At 32.2% G+C, this 23,787-nt stretch overlaps 1 protein-coding gene across 2 annotated transcripts in view; it reads left to right on the forward strand.

The window, feature by feature from the left end:
• CADM2 (cell adhesion molecule 2) overlaps nt 1–22,004 on the forward strand; it is a 1,024,870-nt gene extending 1,002,866 nt beyond the window's left edge. For both annotated transcript variants that reach the window (XM_008704693.2, XM_008704703.1), the window contains 2 exons: nt 18,421–18,546; nt 19,346–22,004. In XM_008704693.2, the coding sequence (XP_008702915.1) occupies nt 18,421–18,546; nt 19,346–19,464 (245 nt within the window). In that variant the 3' untranslated portion in view covers nt 19,465–22,004. The remainder of the gene's footprint in view (nt 1–18,420; nt 18,547–19,345) is intronic.
• The last annotated feature ends 1,783 nt before the right edge of the window (nt 22,005–23,787 follow it).

Consider the following 23,787-nt stretch of genomic DNA (forward strand, 5'->3'; position numbering starts at 1 on the left):
TAAATATATTGGTCTTTAATCTCTAGAATGATCCTTTCCTTTTTCTTTTATAAGGGCAGGCATTTCAATGGCTCCTTTCCAATTTGCAGGGATTCTGATTTATTGAAAACAGTTGTGAATGCATTCATAAGCCAATTCTCAACCTCCCTGGAATTTATCAAAATATGCTGCTAAATTGAACTGCTTTATATTATAATAAGACATAATAATAATAATGCATAGTGATTATATGAATAATATAATACTATGTAATAATATATTTGTACAATTAATAGTATATATATATGTGTGTGTGTGTGTATATATATAAATTCTTTCAGTGTGGCAGGCACTGTTTAGTGTTTTACATAGGTAAGACTATTAAATTCTTACAGTGACCCTTCACATTAAATACTATTGTTGTGTTCATTTTACATTTGAGGAGTCTTAGAGGCAGAGATGCTCTTATTTGTTCTAAATCACACTTAAAAGTGACAAAGTCAGATTCTGACTCAGAAAATCCCAGTCCAGAACCCACCGTCTCAACCATTATGCTGTTCAATCTAGCCTCATTTTCTTGCTCAAGGTTCAACCTAATGCAATCAATACAGTTCAGTTCAATGAATAAGTATTAAAAATCATTTATTAAAATTTTATAAAAAGCCAGTTTTATACCATAACATTCTATGCATATGTACCTAGTTAACATAGATTACATTAGTTTTTCTTTTTTTTCCTTTAGCTTTCCTATACACACCCTGATTGAATACTTTGTATCTGAGCTTTTATAAGCATATTTTTCCTAATATTTGGTAGTATTTTCAATTGTGATAGTTCATTTTTAAAATATGTAATATCTATGGCATATTACATAAATTAAGTTGTTAAGGACCTTAATAGTTGATAATTTTCATGGTGTGTGGTTTTTTGTTTGTTTGTTTGTTTTGTTTTGTTTGTATTTTTATTTTTACTTATCCTCCGTAAACCGTCTGCATCTGTTAAGCAGGCTTACCTGGATGATTGGTTCTGAACCACCACCGGAGGTTTGGCCCCCTAGGGAATTATTTGGCAATCGTCCGGGGACGTTTTTCATTGTAACCACCTGGGGGAGCACCTGTATCTACTGGGTAGAGACCAAGGACGCTGCTAAACATCCTGTATTGCACAGAACAGAACCCCATCAGAAAAACTACCTAGCTCAAAAGTGTCACTAGTGCGAAGATAGAAAAATCCTGAGTCCTTGGACTATACCTGGAGTCAAAACTTCGTATAAATACTGGGAATGAACTGTGCATTTTTCCTCATAGGCAAATGACAGTTGTTTGATTGGCTTTATTTTTACTTTACTCCAAAATAACCACCCCCCCAAAAAAAAAAAATCCTCTCAGTATTCCTACAATCAGAAGCCAGTATGTTAGCTTTTTCCCCTTTAAAGCATAAATATCTTTATGATAACAGTGACTGACACAACATCTGTGAAATTTTTTACCAAAAATTCACTTAGCTCTCAGTGCTTTTTACTGTGCTATTGATGTTGTTTGCTAAAGTAAGTATCCAGACTTCATTCATTTATCAAAATTTGGTCATTCCCTAATACAATCAAACATTTATCTAGTATCTTAATTTCTAATCCCTTTAGATATAGTCTTCTGTCATCAAGAACATCAAGTTTCTGGCTGCAATGAAATTTAGTTTGCCTTTTTCAAATAGTTTGAGCACAACTGTCATTTAGTAAAATAAACATGGCTCCATTATTTCTTAATGTCTTCCTTAACAAGTATAAGATTAGACTACATCTTGCAAACTCCCATTGAGCAGCACTTAAGAAGTGAGTAATATTTCTGTCTGCCTAAATCAAGTAATCCCAAATGTAAGTAATTTACAGGAAGGCATCAGGGACTATTACAATAGGCATATTGCAATATGTCACTGGAAATCAGCATCTCCCCACATGTTTGATCAACAGCCAGATGGAAGCTTTTATCACATTTATTTAATCTGAAATACACATGGTAATTACACTGGACCTTTGATTCAAGGCCTTATTAGTGTCTCAAGAGAAGTCAGGAAATGAGTTTGTCAGTTGCAAACTGATGTAGTCCTGACCCTCTGGGTAGAATTTCCATCTATCACTGCCTAGACTAGAGTATTGCTACAAATCACATGGTACCTCAAGGAAGTAAGATAAAGTAAGAGCTTTTTTAACCTATGTAAGAGGACAAAGGGGCTCCTGATCAGTCCACAGTATTGTTTATTCTTTTCTTCACTCATGTTACTCCAATGAGTGTTGAGTAAAGTGCAGTATAAATTATATGGCTAATGTCTTACAAAAAATAATGAACTAAACACCAACAGGGACACATTGAAGTAAAATACTCTCCCATTTCTAGTCCCAAACCTAGGATCCTGGATATCTGCTACACCTAAACTTAGTGTAAGTGAAAGTATATGAGATTTTCTTGAATTAGTGATAGGAAAAGGAAGATATCACAAAGCCCACTTTTTGGAATTTTCCCGTTAGAAAAATGCTGGATAGCAAAACTTTATTTAATATTGGATGATTAAATCCTGACTATTCTACTTCAACAGTTTTACACCGTGCTAAAATATGAATAAGCAAAACTGAGCCATGTTAGTATGTATAAAAAACATGTATATAATATGACTGATAAAGTGGATGGAGGTTTCTCTAGAGAATGGAGGTAATAAAAGACTTCAACTTAATGTTACATATTTCTTTAACATTGGAAAGTCATATTATGATTATGTCATTTTATTTTCAAAGTCAGAAAAAAGGAATTTAAAAAAAGAAACTCACACACACATTCAGCCTTCCTAAAGTGTTCACAAAAATATGGCATCTTCTTATATATTGTTGATGCTTTTCAAGAGAAAAATGTAATTAAGATATTGAAATCCATAAATTAAGCTGTAACTAAAGAAAGAAAAAATAATAGGTTTCTATTAATATAAGATGACATAACTAATAAGAAACAGTTAAATCACATGCGTATTCTGAAATGACTTCAAAAATTTTATTGCTTGATTAAAACTCTATTAATAGCTATTACTGTTGTCATAGTAAACTTGCATAGGATTTTTTATTCTAATTAAAATGCTAATTAAAAAACATAAAATCATCCTATCAATAAATTATCTTTTTTCCCCCTAACTTTAGGCCAATATGGTATACACTACAGTTATTTTGTGATTATTTTAACTCTCAGTTGAGAATGTCTTTAAGTTTGGTGACCTCTTTATTTCTATTGATATCACTACTATCATTTCAAATTAGGTAGATCTTGAAAAGTATCAATTATATAAACAAGGATAACATACCGATACTCTTTGCTGGGCACCATAATAAGAATTTTTCATGTCAAATCTTATTTCACTTTCACTGCAGTTCTATAAGACAGATGATCAGTAAAGACAATATTTTATAGGAGTATGAACCAAGACTCAGTGGGAGTTAAGTAAATTGTCCAGGGTCACTCAATTCATTGTTGGTTGAATCCAATTGGAACTTCTCTGACTATAAGAGAAGACTTAATTGAGACTTTCATTCATTTACTCTCTCATTTTTATGGTGAGTCTTTTTTTTTTTTTCCATAAAAGGCAAGTTTTTACATTCTTCTTTGGTAAAAACTTGTTTTAAGACTCTTTTTTTTTTTCTGTTATACTTACATCAGCAGAAAATCTGAGAGGTAAAAAATACTTAAAATTCCTTTCATGTGTAAAGTTAAAAAAACAGTTATGAATCAGTGAACAAAATGGAGAAGGAGATATTAACATTTCTGGGACTGAGCTGTAGCCTTACAATATGACCTTGAGAAAATAAGTTAGCTCTTTGTTATTTTCTTGATATGTCATCTTGCAAGACAATTTGAACTCTTGGTGAATGACGGCTAATAGGAAGGAATGCAGAAAAGGTAATTTTGTGTGGAAGGAGGGAGAGAGGGGAAGGGAGGGAACTAAACAACACTCCATTTATTTTCAGAACAGAAATAAACAATTATGTACACTTGGAAGAAAGATTAAACTACACTAAGTTTCCAGCACAATTAGAATATGATTTATTTTAGGTTATATATTTAATAATACCTGTGAAGGACATAATCTCTTCCTCTAAATTGTATGGTTAATGCTTAAGTAGAAAAAAGATATAAGACTCTTTCATTAAAATTCTAGGACATTCTTAGTAGGTACCACTTCAAAAATGTTTTAGAAATCTACGTTTATGACCATAAGACAGAGTTTATAATACAGAGTACAGGTATTTTAATCTTGCCATTTAATTTTTTTTCAGTATAGTTTAAATGACCTTAGTGAATGTATCTCAGAGCGTTCAGTGGCTTGGGTTACAATGTGTTGTGTATGTAATAGTTGTTAAAATGAACAATTATATTTTATGTGTAACAGGAATTTAGGCCCAGTGCTTTTTAACAATGATGTAAGACAAAATTTTACATATAATCATACTTCATATTAACTTGTAATGGCAGAATTATTTTATGGGCATATCTGCCACTTATTAATATTTAAGTCAATTTCCTCTGAAGAGTTTGTTACAGCCTTAGTTGCGCTTTGCATACTTATTTCTTAAATTTAAAAAAATGCAGCCTATTATTTCATGAAATATGCAAATTTCATGTGTTCTTAAATTGAAAGCCTTGTCATATGTTAAGCATGGTATGTTTCATGCAAACTTTTCATTTATTTTAGGAACAACGGAGTTTATTGTATACTCACAAAAATGCACATAACTTCTTCTGTCATATCCAGTGTCTAGATCCGAGAGCTCTCTGATCATTTAATTATTACTGACAGGATATAGCAGCTCTTGACAGTTATTAAATATATAAATTATGTACAATTGAGCCAGATATCCAAGAGTTAACTACCTCGGAGTTTAAGACTGATAATTTCCTCTGAATTCATGTTAGACAAAATCACTAAATTTGGTAGAGCCTTCTTCTAAAGTTTTTTCCATAGTTAGGTAAGTAAATGTATTCAATAGATCCAAGAATAAGAAGTGCCACTCTGAATTGTTTTCCATAATATAATATTTGAGCTATCCTAGTGCACTTTTTATTATAACTAGTCAATTAAATTAAGAGACTGATTTTTTTCTTAAAAATCTATAATTTGAACTCCAAACATATTTTTCTACATTACCTTTTGGGTTTGAATAAATTTATTGGTGAATTTCCTAAATCTAGCCACCGTTTACCAGATTTGGCCATTTTGGAAAATAAGTTCGGGATTATGGGGTAAAGAGGAAACCCAGTGATGTTTGGTCTTTGACTCTTATCTTCCAATCTTCTTCTGAAATGGTGTCAGAAGAGAACAACAACCAAAAAAAAAAAAAAAAGAAAAAGAAAAGAAAAGAAAAAAGAGAGAGAAAAAGGGAACACAACACAGAGAAAGCAAAGAATCTCAGGAGTGAAATCTCTTCTGAAACTTGAGAAAGTTGTTCACATGATCATTTCTGTTTGGACATTCAGTTACTTTTTAATGTACATTAGTCATGATATAGCCTTTCCATGGCACTTTTCCTCCAATGAAAATACTTTCATACCAGTCTAATTCAGCTTGCATTAGGTTCTGTTTTCAGTTTGGAGTTTGGTACCTAAGTTAAGTGTTAAAAAAATTTATTAAATATTTACTATGAAACCTACTACATTTGGCATGAAAATAGTAGCTATGTTGTAAGATTGGCTTATGGATAAAACTAGTTAATCATTGAATAAATTTAATAAAATAATAAGAAAATGCTTTTAAATATTAACCATTATCATTATTATCTTTTATGGACAGGGGTTGTACTAAGATCTTTATATATATATATATATATTACTTCATCTGATTCACACAAAAGTTCTATGTGGTTCTTACCACTATTATCCTGTGTTATATATGTGGATACTGAGGCAGAAAGATGCGAAGTAACATACTGGTCCAACAACTACTGTATAAAGGACCAGTAAGGTCAAGATAGGAGAGATTTGCTTTCTATTTGAACATAATTTAATATATGAAAAAATAATGGAGTTATATTCCAGTAAACTTAAAATTTGAAATTCAAAACAGCCACAAGCTTTTTCCACTGGTATGTGGTGGTCTCTTCTAAATGACATATAAAGATGTGTACATTATATTCTTCTGAATATATTCTTTATTGTAACTGGAGAACTGGTTCAATGACCATTTATAGTAGTTTTAAAAACTTACATGAACATAGTCAATATGACTATTGTAATTATTACCAGGGTAATCAATTCAAAAATATTAATAGATACAAGGCTATTTGTTTGACTGAATTGACCAGTAATATAGTACACATTTCAGAGCTGACTGGTTTATGAAGGGAAATTATTTTAGAAGCAGTGGTATTGTGTTTCTAATGTATTGGCCCATAAAAAACAATGGACATGTTCCTACAGGCGATCGTTCCCCAACATTTTAAATATTTATTCTAAGCAAAATAAGTCGAGCAGAGAAAGACAATTATCATATGGTTTCATTCATTTGTGGAACATAAGAAGTAGGAAGATTGGTAGGAGAAGAAAGGGAAGAAGAAAGGGGGGTAAACAGAAGGGGGAATGAACCACCACGATAGACTATGGACTCTGGGAAACAAACTGAGGGCTTCAGAGGAAAGGAGGGTGGGGGAATGGGATAGGCTGGTGAAGGGTATTAAGGAGGGCACATATTGCACGGTGCAGTGGGTGTTATATGCAAATAATGAATCATGGAACTTTACATCAAAAACTAGGGATGTACTATATGGTGACTAACATAATATAATAAAAATAAATAAATAAATAAATAAATAAATAAATAAATAAATAAATAAATATTTATTCTTCCATTGAAATCATTTCTGCTATGAACAGACATAAATAATTGCTCCAGACTAAACTTTTTAGAATGATGTTGCATGTTATAAATATTCTCATTGTCAAACATTTATTCTTTATTTTTTCTAAGAGTTTTAAAATTAAATCTGCCCTATTATGGTTTTCTCTGATAGAATACTTCATTTAATTATTATTAGGCCATTTCTTTTTCATTTAGTTTAAGAAGAAATATGCTTAAATCTAGATTTGACTCTTCTGCAGAAAACATTGCATACAATTTCTTTAACTTCCAGTCTGCTTAAAAATACTTTAATTCATTCTTTTAGATTTGCACAGAGTACATTGCCAACATAGACATATGGCAATGTCATATACTAGTCATTTGTCTTCCTTCTTAATGGTTGTTCCCATTTATTTATTTTATGTATGTAGGCTGAGACCAGTGATGTGCAAAGAGTTAGGTATTGTTGAAATTGAAGGCAGAACAGTTCCTAGTGAGAAAGACATGAGGCAATAGAATAAAAAACAGCAACTTCTACAGATCACATAAATGTAAGAGAAATTGCACACGGAAGAATGAATTTGAGCATATTTTACTTGGAAAAAAAACAACGCAAAACTATAAAATACAGGTTTATAGTCTCTCTAACCTTATAAAGCTCATTATTTTATATTGTATATATTGAGCACCTGCTAGATGTGACTTATATGAACAGGCTTCATATAAACTGGTTTTAACAATAACTCTTTGAGGAAGGCAGAGTATACATCTTATTTATAGATGTAGAAGAGTGAAACTCTAAGAATGTCAAACTGAAAGTGATACTTGGGTCTTATGGTTCTGAGTGATACTATTTCAGATCTTTGATCATAAAGAGAGACTAATGTTTCAAGCAGGAAAATTACGCTCAATGTCTTCTGCCTGATGGGTAACTTAGCTAACTTTTCCAAGCAGTAAATAATCCCATGGCTACCCAAGAATTTATTTTGTTCTCCCTTTGATCTCTTAGATAACCTTAAAGAACATTCCTTTCTTTCACCTTCCTCCTGTTATCACACAGGTAATCACCTTCTGGCAAGTTCTCTTCCCTTTTGGATGTCAGTGTTAAATGAGGTGAAGCATTTCTGAAGGGCCCTTGCTCCTAATAGTTACACTACTCTGTTGGTTAAGAGTCCTCTCTGAATTGTTCAAATTCTTCAGAGCTGAAAAGTTTCCTCATTTGAAGTAGTCAAGGAAATAGTATCCCTAGAGAGAAAGATCAGTGAAATGAAGAGATTTGTGCTAGAACCTACTTTATCCACAAATAAGAACACCTTTTTAGGAGAAATTTTCCACTTAAATTTTAGTTCTCCAGGACAAATAGAGTATCTTATTCAAGTATGTATGTTGTTTAGGTCCAGTGCATTATTAACTGTTTATAATACCTGTTAATGAAATCAATTGTTATATAATTAGGAAACCTGTAATTCATAAAAAATGATAAAAGATCTTGAGTGGAGACAATTGTCACAGGAGAAAATTTATAGTGAAGTGCATAAAATTTGTGTAGGATGCAACAACACTTCACTTTTGTATCACTGATAATCACACTTCACTTACTAAAACACTTTATGATATCTCTAAGCAAAATAACCTTGAAACATTAAATTCAAAACAGAACAAACAAAATAGTAATTTTATAATTATTGTCCTAATCTTTCTGAATAGGAACTCATAGGTGCTATTTTACCTAGAAACATGTGGCAGCATGTATATTCATGAGCTTGATATGGAACACAATTTATGATGCAGTAAATACATTTTTGAGAAGAAAGGCTAAGTGTTGTGCTTGCTGGGAATTTTCCTATGAATGAAAACCCGTTGTATGATATAGCCATAATTTAGAACCCATAGATTTAGAGTCCCTATACACAATGTTCATAGTTATAATCATGTGTAAATCACTGTACACACACAAAGAACAATATATTTTCATGTTTTTTTATCCTTTAGAGATTGTTCTTAAGTATTTTTGTCCGAACAGTAATTGTACATAAAACTAGAAGGTAATAAATGATTTTTGAGTGAATGTACTGATATATTTTCTTCTAGGGACTTTGCTAATGTCATATACTGCCAAAGGACACTGTATTTTTTATCAGTAAATTATGTATAACTATTTCTAATGTTTTGCAATAGTGACTCTCTTTCTGAAGCATTACTCCATTTAGAGAAAGTAAAATAGGCTCTTACGTACATAGTAAGAATTCAAATTTAATGTTAGAACCAAATTATCCAAAGCATTAAGTACAAATCTGGATAAGCCTTTTTTACTTAGCACTAATTTCTAAAATATTTAAATAGTAACAGCATTATTGTTTTTTAACAAACAATTTAATACTGTGAAGGAGTAGTGATTCATTGCTCTGCACAGCAAATGTTATCTAAACGATCCAGGTTCTGTCTGGAATTTAGTGTAAGAATTTAATATTATCCATTCACTCATTCAATCTGCTGGGTTCTAAGAACTGTGCAAAAGTGCTATTTCAGCCATATTACAAATATAAGATGTAACTTTCTTCTTCAAGTAAACTTCTGTCTTTGAGGGAACATTAAACTAAAGCAAGTGAATTAATTCAAGAGAAAAACAATTTCTGAATGAAACAATTCAAGGCTAATTGACGTGGGGAGACCAATCAATACTGTTTTGGATTTTACATAGGCAGAGGGAAACAAGAACATTTTAAGGGATGAAGAAACAGCACTAACAGGAAGTCAAGTCACTTAGTAGGGATAGGCATTGAATTCCTCTTCACCATACAAAAAAAGAGAATACAATTGTGTGAAAAAATAAAATGCTAGAAATTACCTCAACAAACTTGTTCTCAAAATAGACGTCATCTGACACATTCTAAAAACTGACTTTAATAATTACTTTTAAAGTCTTCCAAAAACTATTCCAAAAACTTGCTTAGACAAGCTATCCCATGGTTTATCAATCTTTACATTAATAATAACTATGATTTTCTGAGTCAGCACTTTGCATGCTTTGAATAAAATAAGCCATTTATAATACAGAACCTGGCATAGAGAAAATATTCAATAAATTATTCTCTCATTTAATCCTTACCCATCAAACTCCCACTAGTTTCATTTTCTTCAATCTCATGTTATACAAATTTTCTTCTATTAATATCCCCTCCCCATTTTTCAAATATTCAGACACTTAGAATGGGTCACCATTATCTTGTAGAGCAAAAGTCCTGAATGAGTCTTTTAAAAGTTAAAAAAAGGAAACCTATATTTTTCTACACAGCAATTTATGTTTTCCACCACCCCCCCCCCATATAACTGTTAGATAGTGCTTACATTACATTGTGTCAGATATTCCCTCTAAGCTCTTTGTGTACAGTAACACATTTAATCTTTGACAACCCTCGAAAATAAGAATTATTCACATTTTAAAGATGAAAAGGTTAAGAAACTTGTTTAAAGTCAAATCAGTAGCAGTAATTGGTTTAAGGTTTGGTATAAACAATTTATAAATCCAGGATTTTGTGAGCAATTTCTTTCTTTCACTTGAAGACTTTAACTGACTTTTCTTCTGTTCTACTGTTTTCCTTCTATTTGTGTACACAATACAACACAGCTTCATTCCAAGATTGATTTCATCTGATGCTCTTGGTGTCAATCATTACATCTTAATCACTATGATACATCGGTGGGTCAGTGGATAGAGGGGTTTACAGTGCTAACTCACTACAGCACCTAATACAAAGTACAGCTCAATTACAAGTAACTCACTAAAAGAAATTGATTGGTGCAGTCTTGAGTCTTCTATTTGCCCACAAAAAATTGGTTGGGAATGAGTATGGATTTTCCAAACTTCCCCAAATCTATTGTCTATGGCCTTAAATTTTTACATAAGTCAAGTGAGATAACACATGAAAAAGATCATACTATAGTTTCTACGTTAATCAGTTCAGGCTGCCAAAACAAAATACCATAGATTGCCTTAAATAACAGAAATTTACTTCTTATAGTTTTGGAGGCCAGAAGATTAAGATGGCCAGGTTCTGGTGAAAGCTTTCTTCCTAGCTTGCAGACAGCTGCCTTCAAGTTGTGTCCTCAACATGTCAAAGAAAGAGAGACAGAGAGAGGGATGGAGAGAGAAAGAGAGAGAGAGTTAGCTCTGGTATCTTTTCTTATAATCTCACCCTGAGGGCCTCGCCATCATGACCTCATTTAAACCTAGTTTTCTCCCAAAGGTTCCATCTCCAAGATCCACTACGGTGAGGAGTAGCGCTTCAACATATGGATTTTGTGGGAAACACAATTCAGTCCATAGCAGTTTCTTAAAATAAGAATACCCTACTTTCTAAAGTCTTAAATACACAAAGTAAGTACATTCCCAGCAAAGAGAAAATTCAGTAGAATGCTAAATATCGTTTGATTGCGATTCAGATCACTTAGGGAAACTAAACTTGAAAAATCATTTATGCTTTCTATTTCTAAAGGTGACTATCCCAGTTTTACACTTATTTTTGAGTTGAATTTCATATTTTTGAACCATTTTATAGTTAAACTGAAATTTCTCCAAGAGTTTTCAATCACTTAAAAAAATCCTCCAAAATGGGTACAGAATAGTAATATAAGTGGATTTATTGTTGAACTGGCTCTTATCATGCAATCTGGTCATATTTAGTCCAAATTTATCCTACTCTGTACTTGATTCATTTAAATCTTGACCCCCACGACTCTGATGGTTGTTACTAGGGAACTGTTTAGTGACTTTTCTGTAAGAGGCACTTGTTTCTTTCACTAATTCTTGTATTCATTCCAGCTTTTTCTTACTCATATTTTTCAATATTAACATTGAATTCTAGTCCTAGATTTGTCAAAGATTTCTCTTTACATTAGCCTCAAACCTAATTGGTAGTTTTCTAGTCTACTATCCAATTCACTATTCCGTATTTTTAAAATTGATACTGAACTATTGATAATGAACGTATAGTCTGACCCTGACATTTAAACCGCTTTGTATATATTATTTATTAGATTTCAGTAAGAAAACAGTAAAAACTTCTTATCAATTTCATGAGTATATGAATTAGCATGCTTATTATAGCACACATCCTTAGAATCTTATCGTTTAAAAAAATTACAATTGTTAATCCAAGTATGGACTTGAAAACATATTTATTTTAATATATAATGAAAATCATTCTCTTAAAAATAGCCTTGAAACCTAATCTTAAAATATTAACATAAAATGATTTTAATTTCACTTCTTTCCTACCATTTTGCTCAAACTGGAAATCATGTATGATAACTTATAAAATTATGTATCATAAAATAATTCTAACACTTGAACTAAAAACTATGTAGCATTTATAATTTCTGCATGATGTGATCCTAGAAAGTCAGATGTTCTTTCTTTGGAGTTTATACTTCTTATTTTAAGGGGAAACATATGACAAACAAGCTATTTGATAGAAACCCACAACAATGATTTCAGACATAGAATTACGTAATGTAGGATTCTCCATATTAAGATGTGAAATAAAGCTATACTTTAAGGTCACTTTCTACTCTTCTAAATATCAGAAATTACCCTAAATATTATTATTTAACATAATTTTCTCTTTGGAGACCTTTATTAAGTTTCCAGTAACCCTAATTGAAAGATGTTAAGTTCAGAAAGTTTTAATTCTACAATATTCTTCATGTCTTGTGCATTGTCAACTACAGAGACTGCTAATATATTGCCAAATCCATTGGGATTTACTCACTCCAGTGTAAATAGACTAACTCCCGCAACTCATAGACTAACACTTGAAAATGAATAATGGTGTTTACGATATATGATGTATTTATGTGAATAATAATGAAGACTCAGCTATCTGTAAAGGAACTTCAGAAGGCCGTACTTCATTTTTTTTTTTATTGCTATGACAGTAGGAGAGAAATGAGAGAAAGGATATATGAGGATTCCCACTGAGACCGAGCCATTTAAATTATATATTATTTTTGCATTGTTAGGATGATACTTATCTGATCCTTAATTTCAATCACTTGTTTTAGTTGCTAAGAGTAGAGACTAAAGACAGACTTTTAGTTCTAACAGTTATGGGGGAAAAATGAAAAGCATAACCAACAGTGTTAGGTTTAAAAAATATATATATTCACAAATAGATGTGCAAAGCAACAGTATCTATATCCATCATATATCTGAAATCTTAAAAATCCTGGGACTATATGTTGACTTATTTTGCTGATGAGATGAAGGCTAAATTTGAAGTGTTTACCTCATAGACTGTAAGGGTATATGTAGAACATTAATGAATAGGGTGAAATAAATACGTGTTGGCATTACTTTCTCTGAAAGTCTTACTAATATACCTATAAATGTATCTGAAATCCAGTGAAAATATATACAATGAAGAACATGATAAATTTAAATTTATTTAAACAAATTCTAAAAGATTGTCTTACTGTACAGAAAAAGGGGGGAATGGTCCACATATCTGAGATTCTACTATGAGAATGAAAATATATGAAATAAATCAGTGAAATCTCTCACCAATAATGATCTACATTCCAAGACTCTCTCTCCAGTCCACCCTCTATGTACAAATGTCACATGATACATATTTCATTTCAAAGATAGTTTCTATAGGTGGATTGATTTGCAGCATTAAAGCTGAGCAGGAATAAATACCAGCATCAGAAAAGAGAATCCTTCTTCAAAACATTCCAACATTAATAATAAAGAAAATGCAAGTATGGGTAAAGAGAATAAAAAATTAATTTGTATCCAATGAAAAATATTTTCAATAAAAAAAGAGAAATAATGTATGCTCAACAAGGAAAAGCATTTTCCCAGATGCTTAAATGGAATTGTTATACTAAAATAAAGAAAATACTATAAAACTACCACTTATTATTGTCAATAGTATGCAACTACTTAAAACATCTATTAAGTAAGTACACAGTGGGATTAAATAGAGTGTAGTTAAACCAAAGTCACAGTCCATTCTTTTTGAAGAAATAAGAAGGAAAATCTATGCTAGAAAGTGATATCAAATAAAAAGAAGATAAATTTGGGAAATATAACCAAAACAAAATGTAAATTAGTAAAATGATCATAAAAATAGTAAAGAGGGAATGACATACGCAACATAAAATATGGAGTTTCTACCAGTGCATAAGTGGATTTCCTGAGGAAGAAAATAGAAAAAAAAGAATAATTGTTATTCAAAAGTAGAGTTAGTAAAGAAGAAATCATATGGGGCGCCTGGGTGGCACAGTGGTTAGGCGTCTGCCTTCGGCTCAGGGCGTGATCCTGGCGTTATGGGATCGAGCCCCACATCGGGCTCTTCTGCTGTGAGCCTGCTGTTTCCTCTCCCACTCCCCCTGCTTGTGTTTCCTCTCTCGCTGGCTGTCTCTATCTCTGTCGAATAAATAAAATAAAATCTTAAAAAAAAAAATCATAATCCCCAAACAAATGAAGTAGTCTGATTTTAATTTTAAAAAGTAGGTTTGCAAATGAAAAAACACTTTGGAGGCAAATTACAAAACGTATCGAGGCAAAATATCAAAATATAATGGAGGAAAAAACAAAGAATTCTGATAGCAATCATTTAGACAAAGCAGGTCACTTAAAAAATGATGGGGAAAAAACCTGAATGATTTCAGATTTATCTTGGCCGGGGGAGGCAAAACAAACAGTCAAAATACTGACAAATTTTTCTGAATTATTAATAAAGACCAGGGATTCTTCATCCAGTTGAGTGTTGATTCACAAAAAGATAATACTTAAATATACCAGGTTCAAGAATGTTGTTATCATGAAATTTTCTTTTGAGGAGATGTGTGCTGCAATTTACTATCAAATTTTAGATAAATTGGAACTGTAAAAATAACTCTAGATATTTAAATGAGTAAAGAGACAGACCACTGTCAAAAGAAGAATTCTGGCTAGTTGCTTTAGATTTTGGGGGCAATTCTGAGATCATCAGAATCAAGATGGTATTGTTATCAATATTGGTATCAATAATAGAAAGAAAAACCCTAACAGAACAACTTAAACTAGTAGGAAAACTGAGTAGGTTTCATGGTTAGGTAATAAAAATGATAAATATAATCTTGACAAACACTAGACATAATGCTTTAGAAAATAAAGTACAGGGGCACCTGGGTGGCTCAGTTGGTTAATTGTCTGACTCTTCATTTTGGCTCAGGTCATGATCTCAGGGTTGTGAGATAGAGCCCCGCATTGAGCTCGAACTCTGCGCTGGGCATAGAAGCTGCTTAAGATTCTCTCTCTCCCTCTCCCTTTGCCCCTCCCAACTCACTCTCAGTAAAGAAAGAGAGAGAAAGAAAAAACAGGAAAAAGGAAGAAAGAAAGAAAGAAAGAAAGAAAGAAAGAAAGAAAGAAAGAAAAAAAAAAAAGAAAGAGAGAGAAACATAAATAAAGTTCTGTTTTATACTTTAGCCTCAAACCATAGACCAAGATACATTTTAGCTGGATTAAAATATGACAATAAAAATGTTAGACAACAGCATAAATCTATATGTGTATAATCTCATCATGGCAAAAGCAGTTCAAATCATGACCCACAAGTCAGGCATCATAACACAAAAGTTTGATAGATTCTATTACATAAAATTATAATACTTATCCATCACCAAAAAGACAATAAATTAAAAATAAATAAAAATAAATTGCTAAAAATATTCATCTTTCCATGGAGACAACTGTTGAAACAGAAAATTTGAATAGAAAAATGGTCAAACTGAATAAGCAGCCATTTCAAATTAATGAATTCGTATAGGCAATTGTAGTTAGACACATTTATGGTAACTTGTAAATACTAAATATTTAACACTTATCAACATTAGATTGGCAATTTTTTTAAATTTTAATATCTGATGTTAGTATTGGGGGACAGAAATCCTTCAGATGTACTTGGTACAGGATGAATTTATACAATCTTTCTACAACATAATTTGGCAATATTTATCAAAAGTCTTTAAATGATGTTTACGCTAATTGGTCCAGCAATAGCATGTTTCAGAATTTACCTTTAGGAAATGAGATAGGAGTATGTATGAATAGGAGTGATTTCTCAGTTCCCCAAAAGAGTGCTCAGTTCTGAGAGATATTCAGCAAACCAAATAGAAATGATTTATGGCTATTTGCATTTGGGGACTTGAGCAGGAAGTGAGATTTGAAACTGCTTCTGAAGTATCTAAGTGAGGAGTAAGAATGGGGAATTCTGAGGCATGGCAGGTTTATTTTTTGCTTCTTTTTTTTCCTGTTTTTCTTTATTTTTAATTTTTAGTTTTACAGCCATGCCAGAAATTAAGGATAATAAAAGAAATATATAATAGAAAGGTACATTAACAACAGCTACCATGATACATTAACTTTTTAATAGTGTTTTTAAAATAATCTTTTTGATAGCTGAGTAAGGGCTTCAGAAAGGAGGGGGGTGGGGGAATGGGATAGACTGGTGATGGGTAGTAAGGAGGGCACATATTGCATGGTGCACTGGGTGTTATATGCAACTAATGAATCATCGAACTTTACATCAGAAACCAGGGATGTACTGTATGGTGACTAATATAATAAAAAAGCATTAAAATAAAAAAAATAAAAATAAAAAAATAAAATAATAAAATAATCATTTATTTTTTTTACACCCTTGAACAGTTCAATGCATGTATTCTTAGTTGGGCAATTTTCTTCCAGGTGGAGACTGAGTGATCTATTGCCTTACTTTTATAGCTTCTCTCATTTTCAATTTGTATCTCCTGAGATCACCCTGGAGAGTTACATGTGGGACATTTTTATTGACTGGACCTTCATTCAAGTGTCCAGAGCACAGATCACATGGTTACATTCACTTGAAGTGAAGCTGGAAAATGTTTAGCTCTTCTATACACTCTTATTTTATTCCCCCAATTCTACTATACGGGAGATTCAATCTGTCAGTTATATTCCATGGCCACATTTGAAGTGTATGTTTGGGAATATGCTCTTCATGGGAACTACGCAGCTTTTATACTCCACTTCTTGCTTTCACTAAGTTTGGGGATCCTGAGGTTGTTTGAAGTTTTAAGTAGACTTTTTTTTTTTCCTATCTAAACAAATGCTACTTTCTCACAATAGTTTCATTAAAAACACATTAGACTCCTTATATGTCTTTTTCATTTGCCTATTATCATACTTCAAGATTTTTTGAAGGCATAATTGTCAAGCCTAATTTATTTCTTTACTTTCTCCATCCTCCAAATCCTTCCTTTAGAATTTAAGTAGTTACCATAACGATACTGGCAACATGGGCTTGGGAGGTTAGGCAGTATACTCAATCTGATCTTTGCAGTAGGGCTGACCCTTAGTGGGTCTTGTTGCTCAAAGGTTCACTCAGTTTTATCCCTTATTGTGTGACTTCTATAAGTAGTTGATTTTCTAAATTTTTGAAGTTCCCAGTTGTCTAGGCTTTCTTTTGATCTTTTCATTTCTGCTTGGAAACTGGCTATCCTTTGCTGGGTTCATCTCTTTCCTGTAATTTTACTAAAGGGCAAATGTGAAAGTATATTATTAATCTGTATCTCTCCAGCTACTTTCTCTAAAACTACGAGTCAAATAGGCACTTGATCCTCTACGCTGAGTATTCATTTTCTTCCTTCTGTCAATCACATTTAACCCAATTTGTAACACCCTCCTCTCCTTGAAATATGTCCTTTCCTTTGATCAACTACAATGTACTCTGCAGGATATTCTCCTATCTCACTGTTCTCTCCTTCTCAGTCAGCTCTGCTGGAAGTACTTTCTCTTCTAGGACTTTAGATATGGGAGTTCCTCAGTTCAGTTTTCAGACTTCTTCTCCTCTCTATCTAGACTTACTTCCTTGGGGGAGTTCATCAATTGCTATTGCTTTAAATAAGATTTATATGATAATAAATTCCAAGTTATCATCTCAGTCCCAGTGTTTCCCATGACATAATGTTTTTTAAATAATATAGTTGTGTTCATCACACTAAAAAGTACATGCATGTGCACACACACACACACACACAGTCACACATATATTCAGGAGAAGAGGAAGGAAAGGCATAAAACCATGAAAAATTATACATGTTTACTTGACCCAGCACCTGAGTGGCTCAGTTGGTTAAGTGTGGGACTCCTGATTTCAGCTCAGGTCACGATCTCTGGGTCATGAGATTGAACCCCACCTCAGGCTCCATGCTGAGTGGGGAGTCTGCTTAAGGTTCTCTCGCCCTCTGCTCCTCCCCCACGCTCATGTGCTCTCTCTCCCATTAAAAAAAAAAAGTTTATATATGTGTATTTGTTTATCCAATCTTAAAATGTAAAGTCAATGACAACTGTGGTTGATGTGGCAAATATATCCCTAGGTATGTTGTACAAATGAATATTTATTGACTAGATGGTTGGTTCAATACACATTAATGAAATTTTATTTGAATAGAAATGTGCTAATTTTCAAAAGGACTTATTCTACTGCAAATATATACTCTGTGCTTAAATAACACATCGTTTGTGTGATATTTTATTCTCTTCTCTAGATCCCAATGCTCTGGCTGGCCAGACTGGCCCTGATCATGCTCTTATAGGAGGAATAGTGGCTGTAGTTGTATTTGTCACGCTGTGTTCTATATTTCTGCTTGGTCGATATCTGGCAAGACATAAAGGTAGGTAATATTTAATCAAGTATTCTTAAGTTTGACAAAAATTATTATTCTAAAGACTAATTTAATCGTGAAATATTAAATGAGTGTATGTATATATGTGACACAGAGAGAGATCTAAATACGAAATTACTTCAAGGAATTCTTATTTTACTTAATGAAAGTTGGTTTGGTTTAGCAAAATAACGTCTAGCCAATGGCCAAAGGTCACAGAGTGAGTCACTGGCTCAGAAAAAAAAGAGAAAAGCAAGTTTGTAATTTATCTCTGGGACTGACATTCAACTATAATGTTAAACAGTTGGTCAACATTTTTTGTTTGTAGGTTTGTAGACACACGTATGGCCATATTAGTGAAGAAAATACGTAATTTTTTTGCAATGGGCTAGGTAGCAAACTATTGACATAATCAACTTTTAAGTGGAGTTTTCAAAATGAAGGATGACACGTTTGATGTGATCATTATCAACATCTTAACAAAGGACCCTGATTGCTACAGCTGCACACAGCACATGGTCTGTACCCATCATTAAAGAAATCAAACTACTCATTACCCACTCCAGTTAGGCAGTTGCCTCTAGTTAACCTGGCCACAGCTTCATCTGTATCATGTACCTGGAAACTGAAAGATAGTGTGCAACAGTGGAAGAGTGAATCGTGTGATTTATTATGTCTCAGAATATGTTCCAACATACAAGAAATCTGGCACAAGCTCCTTCCTAAATGAATGTAGCTTTAATGCTGGCTGTTTTACCAGTCTCACAGAACTAACATACATATATTTTTTTTCTTCCGATACCCACAGGAACATACTTAACAAATGAAGCTAAAGGGGCTGAAGATGCACCAGATGCTGACACAGCCATTATCAATGCTGAAGGCAGCCAAGTCAACGCTGAAGAGAAAAAAGAGTATTTCATTTAAAATGCAGGCCAAGATTATGAGTTTTCCTTACCAGGCTGGCTGCTGGAGAAAACTGGCTATCATCTTTCAGAATTCATTTCTACCATCTTCTGCTACCTTTATTAACTTCCATACCGTACTGCTATCAGTAGCCAGTGTATACCAACAATCAGCTGTCGAAAGCATCATTCTTTAATTACTGTACCATCCATAATGCAGGACATTTCTTACTGCCTAAATTTCACACCATTGCTCTTTTAACATACAGTGCTTGAATATACAGCCTTAACAATGTTAATCATCTCCTTGGATCATGGTATTGAATTGTTTTTATACATTGAAAAAAAGTATGCAAAGTTTTTTTTTGCCCTCATTTTTTTTCTTCCCTTTAAATCATAAATTTTGTCAGTTTACCACTGGACAGCTTTCACAAGGAACAGGATTAGGTAACGACCTAATGTGTTTAAGTTGAATCAGAGATTAGAGGTTTACAATGTTTTCTACATGTCTGCCTTCAAAGACATGTTTGGAAACATATGCCCTAGAAAACACAACTGAAAACACTGTAGAATAGATTCTGGAATGTTTGAGATTATACTGGTGAAGCTGTATCAATTTGCTATTTAAAAATATAGAATTTGATACAGGAGCCATGTATGTATGCATTGCAATCATGACATGACATCTTATATAATTATATAGATCCCACCATTAGGTTATTTTAGCTTCATTTACCAATAAATTTTTACAAACATTTTACTGCTTCAGGAATCACAAAGATTTCATTCATTTCTCTAATTTGATTCTATAATTTATTTGCTCCATAAAGACTCACCTGCCTAAACAAAATTGAAGTATCCATAGGGCACAATTTTGAGACATTTAGTATCTGTATATAGTGCATATAATAAATCCAATTAAACATTATTTGATACATATTTAACTTTTTTGGCTGTAGGTAATTCAGTCATAAGTAAGCATTTTCTAATGTCCATTATATACCTTTAGATATTACTTAAACCAATATTATAAGTAGATAACATGTATTAGTATTTTTGTCTGTATGTCCTAGCACTGTTCAACAACAAATTTTTCTAGTTCTTGTTAATTTTTATTTGTTATACAATGGAAGCACAATGTTATAAGGAAAGGTAATTTTAAGCTAACAACCAGTGCACAGCCTCAGGTTTTAAATTACAACCACAGTTGAATAATAACCTAAAAGTAAACTCTTAGTTTGCTAAAAATTTACAAATTTTAATTTGGCAGTTCCAGAGCTGCTTACCTATGTTGGTTTGCCAAAAAGAAGTGTTTAAGATATGTTTTCTGTATAAATGAACTAATTCTTTATATTAAATTCCTGTCTATGCATTTTGTGAGGTACAAACTTATGAAACAGTGAGTGATGGAGAATTTCTGCCATGCTTTTAACTCCAAGGTGAAAGTCTCTTTCTCTGGATTATTTCTGAAATTTTGGTGTATTTAACCATTAAGAAATGCTGTATTCTTAAATATGACACAGAGTCAATCTAAAGTCATATTATTTCTTCTAGTAAAATACAGTATTGCTAGATTAGTTCTCATTAAATTTATTATATGCTAAAAAAATAAAAATCCAGCTAGATAAAAATTATTTTCCCTTTCACAAGAATTGCACCTTTAAGAAGAAAACAAATATGACAATACGGTAGCTATACTTGTGATGTCTGAAAGCATGATGGCCTATGGTTTTAAAAATAATATCTTGGAATTTATTTTTGGGAAATGAGAATGGTTGAGTATGACATCATGTATTAATATCAAATGGAAGACAAGGGTGCTGTATCTTAGATTATTTATCAGAAAAGTATAAACTTTTAAAGACAACGTTAGAATTTTTAAATTGTTTTTTTTTTGATTGTTCAAACATTTATCTTGTTGATTTCTTACAAAAGAAAAAGGACGATGTCAGTCAAGCAGCACTTTTTCAGAATATACAGAACATAAATAATATGATGTGGTTGAGTGTTAACATAATAAATCATATACAGTATGACATTTTAAGGAAATAAGTCTGCATTGATGTGATTGCATGCTTGTTTTTACAGTTCACTCCATACCATCTGTGGAAAAATGCAATAATATGTTAATATAGTATGGTAGTTTGAGAGAATCAGGTAGGTGCTACTAGACACATTGAAACTAGAATAGGTTTATAAACTGTTCATATCTTTCAATGCATAATCTTTAGAAAGACTCCACAAAATTCATCCTGTTAGTACAAAATGGAAAGGTTCTTATTACAGAAGTAAGTTGTATAAACTGCATCATCAATTACTATTTAAAGCTTAATTTCAGGATGCACTTACAAAATTGCTACTCTTCATTGATGCTGTATTTACATCCCTCTTCATTTTGTCTATATTCTACTTGGCTCCAACTGCTAAATTGTTGCCTAAATAACTCAACCATTATTTATAGCACTGTAAAATTAGAAATCAAAAATTGGTTGTATTTCAAAATTTTTAACTCTCTTAACCCTTTGGAGTATTATAAAAAGTCAATAGAACTCTTTAAAAGAAACTAACTAATATATTATTATTTGTGGGCTCTAATAAAATGTTTTGCCAGTTAAAATGGTTAGATTTGAATTAGGTATCATTTTTAGTTCCTGAGAAATATAGCAATAGAATTGTATTTTCCTATCTTTAAAATTTATTTTATTTCCACCAAACAAGGGAATAAATTATAAAAATTCTGCTCATTTCTATAAAAATCAGGAAAAAAATACAAAATGACATTTTGAAATGGAACCACGTCAATTGCAATGTCTGAAATGTGCACATGTGTATGCACAGAGCCAAATTATGTCTCTGCTCATTGAGCACAGTAGCTATGGAACTCAATGGAAGGAGTGTGAACACACATATACCCCTAGTAGAATATGGAGCATTATTCTTTACCAAAAGTAGCTATTCTCTGCCAGTGTACTGTTTACAGTGTAAATTGATTGTCCTCCATCAAAAAAGTGTAAACAGCATTCTTTTTTTCCCATTTTTGAGTGTCCTAGATAGAATGATTATTAAAATTAGGAAGAAAAAGTAAAGTTTGTGAGTGCAAGAGCAAAGTTAGAGCACATGAGCAGAGTATTGATGTGTGTGTGTGTGTGTCTGTCTGTGTGTGTGTGTGTGTGTGTGTCTGTGTGTGTGTGTAAGAAAGAGAGAGAGAGATTTCAACTTGTTTTCTTTTACCAGAGAATCCAAGAAGCAGTTTAAGGAACCTGATATTGGAGTTTAATCTAGAAACTGGATGATCTCATATTGGTTCAAGATGTTTAATATTGCATTGAAACCCAACAATTAAAATAGAGAAAGAAAACTAACTTTCCTAAATATGGCAAAGAAGCTAACACCTCATTTATTTTTATTTCTTTGTAAAAATATAAATATCTCAATTAAAAGGACAGGCTCACTTGTAATTATGTACTCATGATTGTAACAGCATTGAGGTTCCATATAGGCACATGTACAGCAGCTGTTTGACCGTGATGGTTCTTCCATGTAACATACCAGTTATCGTGTAATTTAGTGCCACTTATTGCAAAGTGTTACCAAGGGGAACATTTAAAATACATTTTCTTTTCCTTTGGACATAAGGATAATTTTACAAATGATAAATATGAAATTCATGTTATGTTTTTTTAATTGTGGAGAAAATGCAAAACCTCATATCTTACTGCAACTTCCCCATCATATTGCGGATTACTTAGAGCCCACGAAAAATGACCAATATTATCTCCCTTTGCAAATGGTAATCTGTGATGAATATACAAAATAAAACAAACAAAAAGAGCTGCAACCACAGCTGAAATATCTGAAACACCTGATAAGAATTACTGAGTAATGCTTTTTATTAAGTGGCACAAAGTACACACTAAAAACTATGCAAAATATAGGTAACTACAGTGTACGTACATGTAAGTATCTTGTACTTGCTGTGTATGGATGTTGGAAACCCATGTAATTATAATATGCATTTTGAATATTGGGAAAGAGGAAATCTTAGTGTAGATAATAGAATTTGTTTTGAAATATACACTGGCAATATTGAAATATACTCAGTGCAATATCTGCAATTCTATTGCTGGATACTAATGCAAAGGGATTTTAAAGAATTCTTTAAAACAATCCAAGAGGTTGCTAATCTTCACCTCCCACACACTAAAGCATTAATTAAAAATATAATTGATTCAACAACAAACACTTTTTTTTCTTATTTAATCATTAATGTGACACAAAAAAATTATTTGGCCTAGTTTTTAGCACTACTGGAGAGAAAGAAATAACCTGAGTTTTAAACTTTGCT

The sequence above is a fragment of the Ursus maritimus genome, unplaced genomic scaffold (genome assembly GCF_017311325.1).
Source record: "Ursus maritimus isolate PB19 unplaced genomic scaffold, ASM1731132v1 scaffold_4, whole genome shotgun sequence".
In the NCBI taxonomy this organism is placed as follows: domain Eukaryota; kingdom Metazoa; phylum Chordata; class Mammalia; order Carnivora; family Ursidae; genus Ursus; species Ursus maritimus.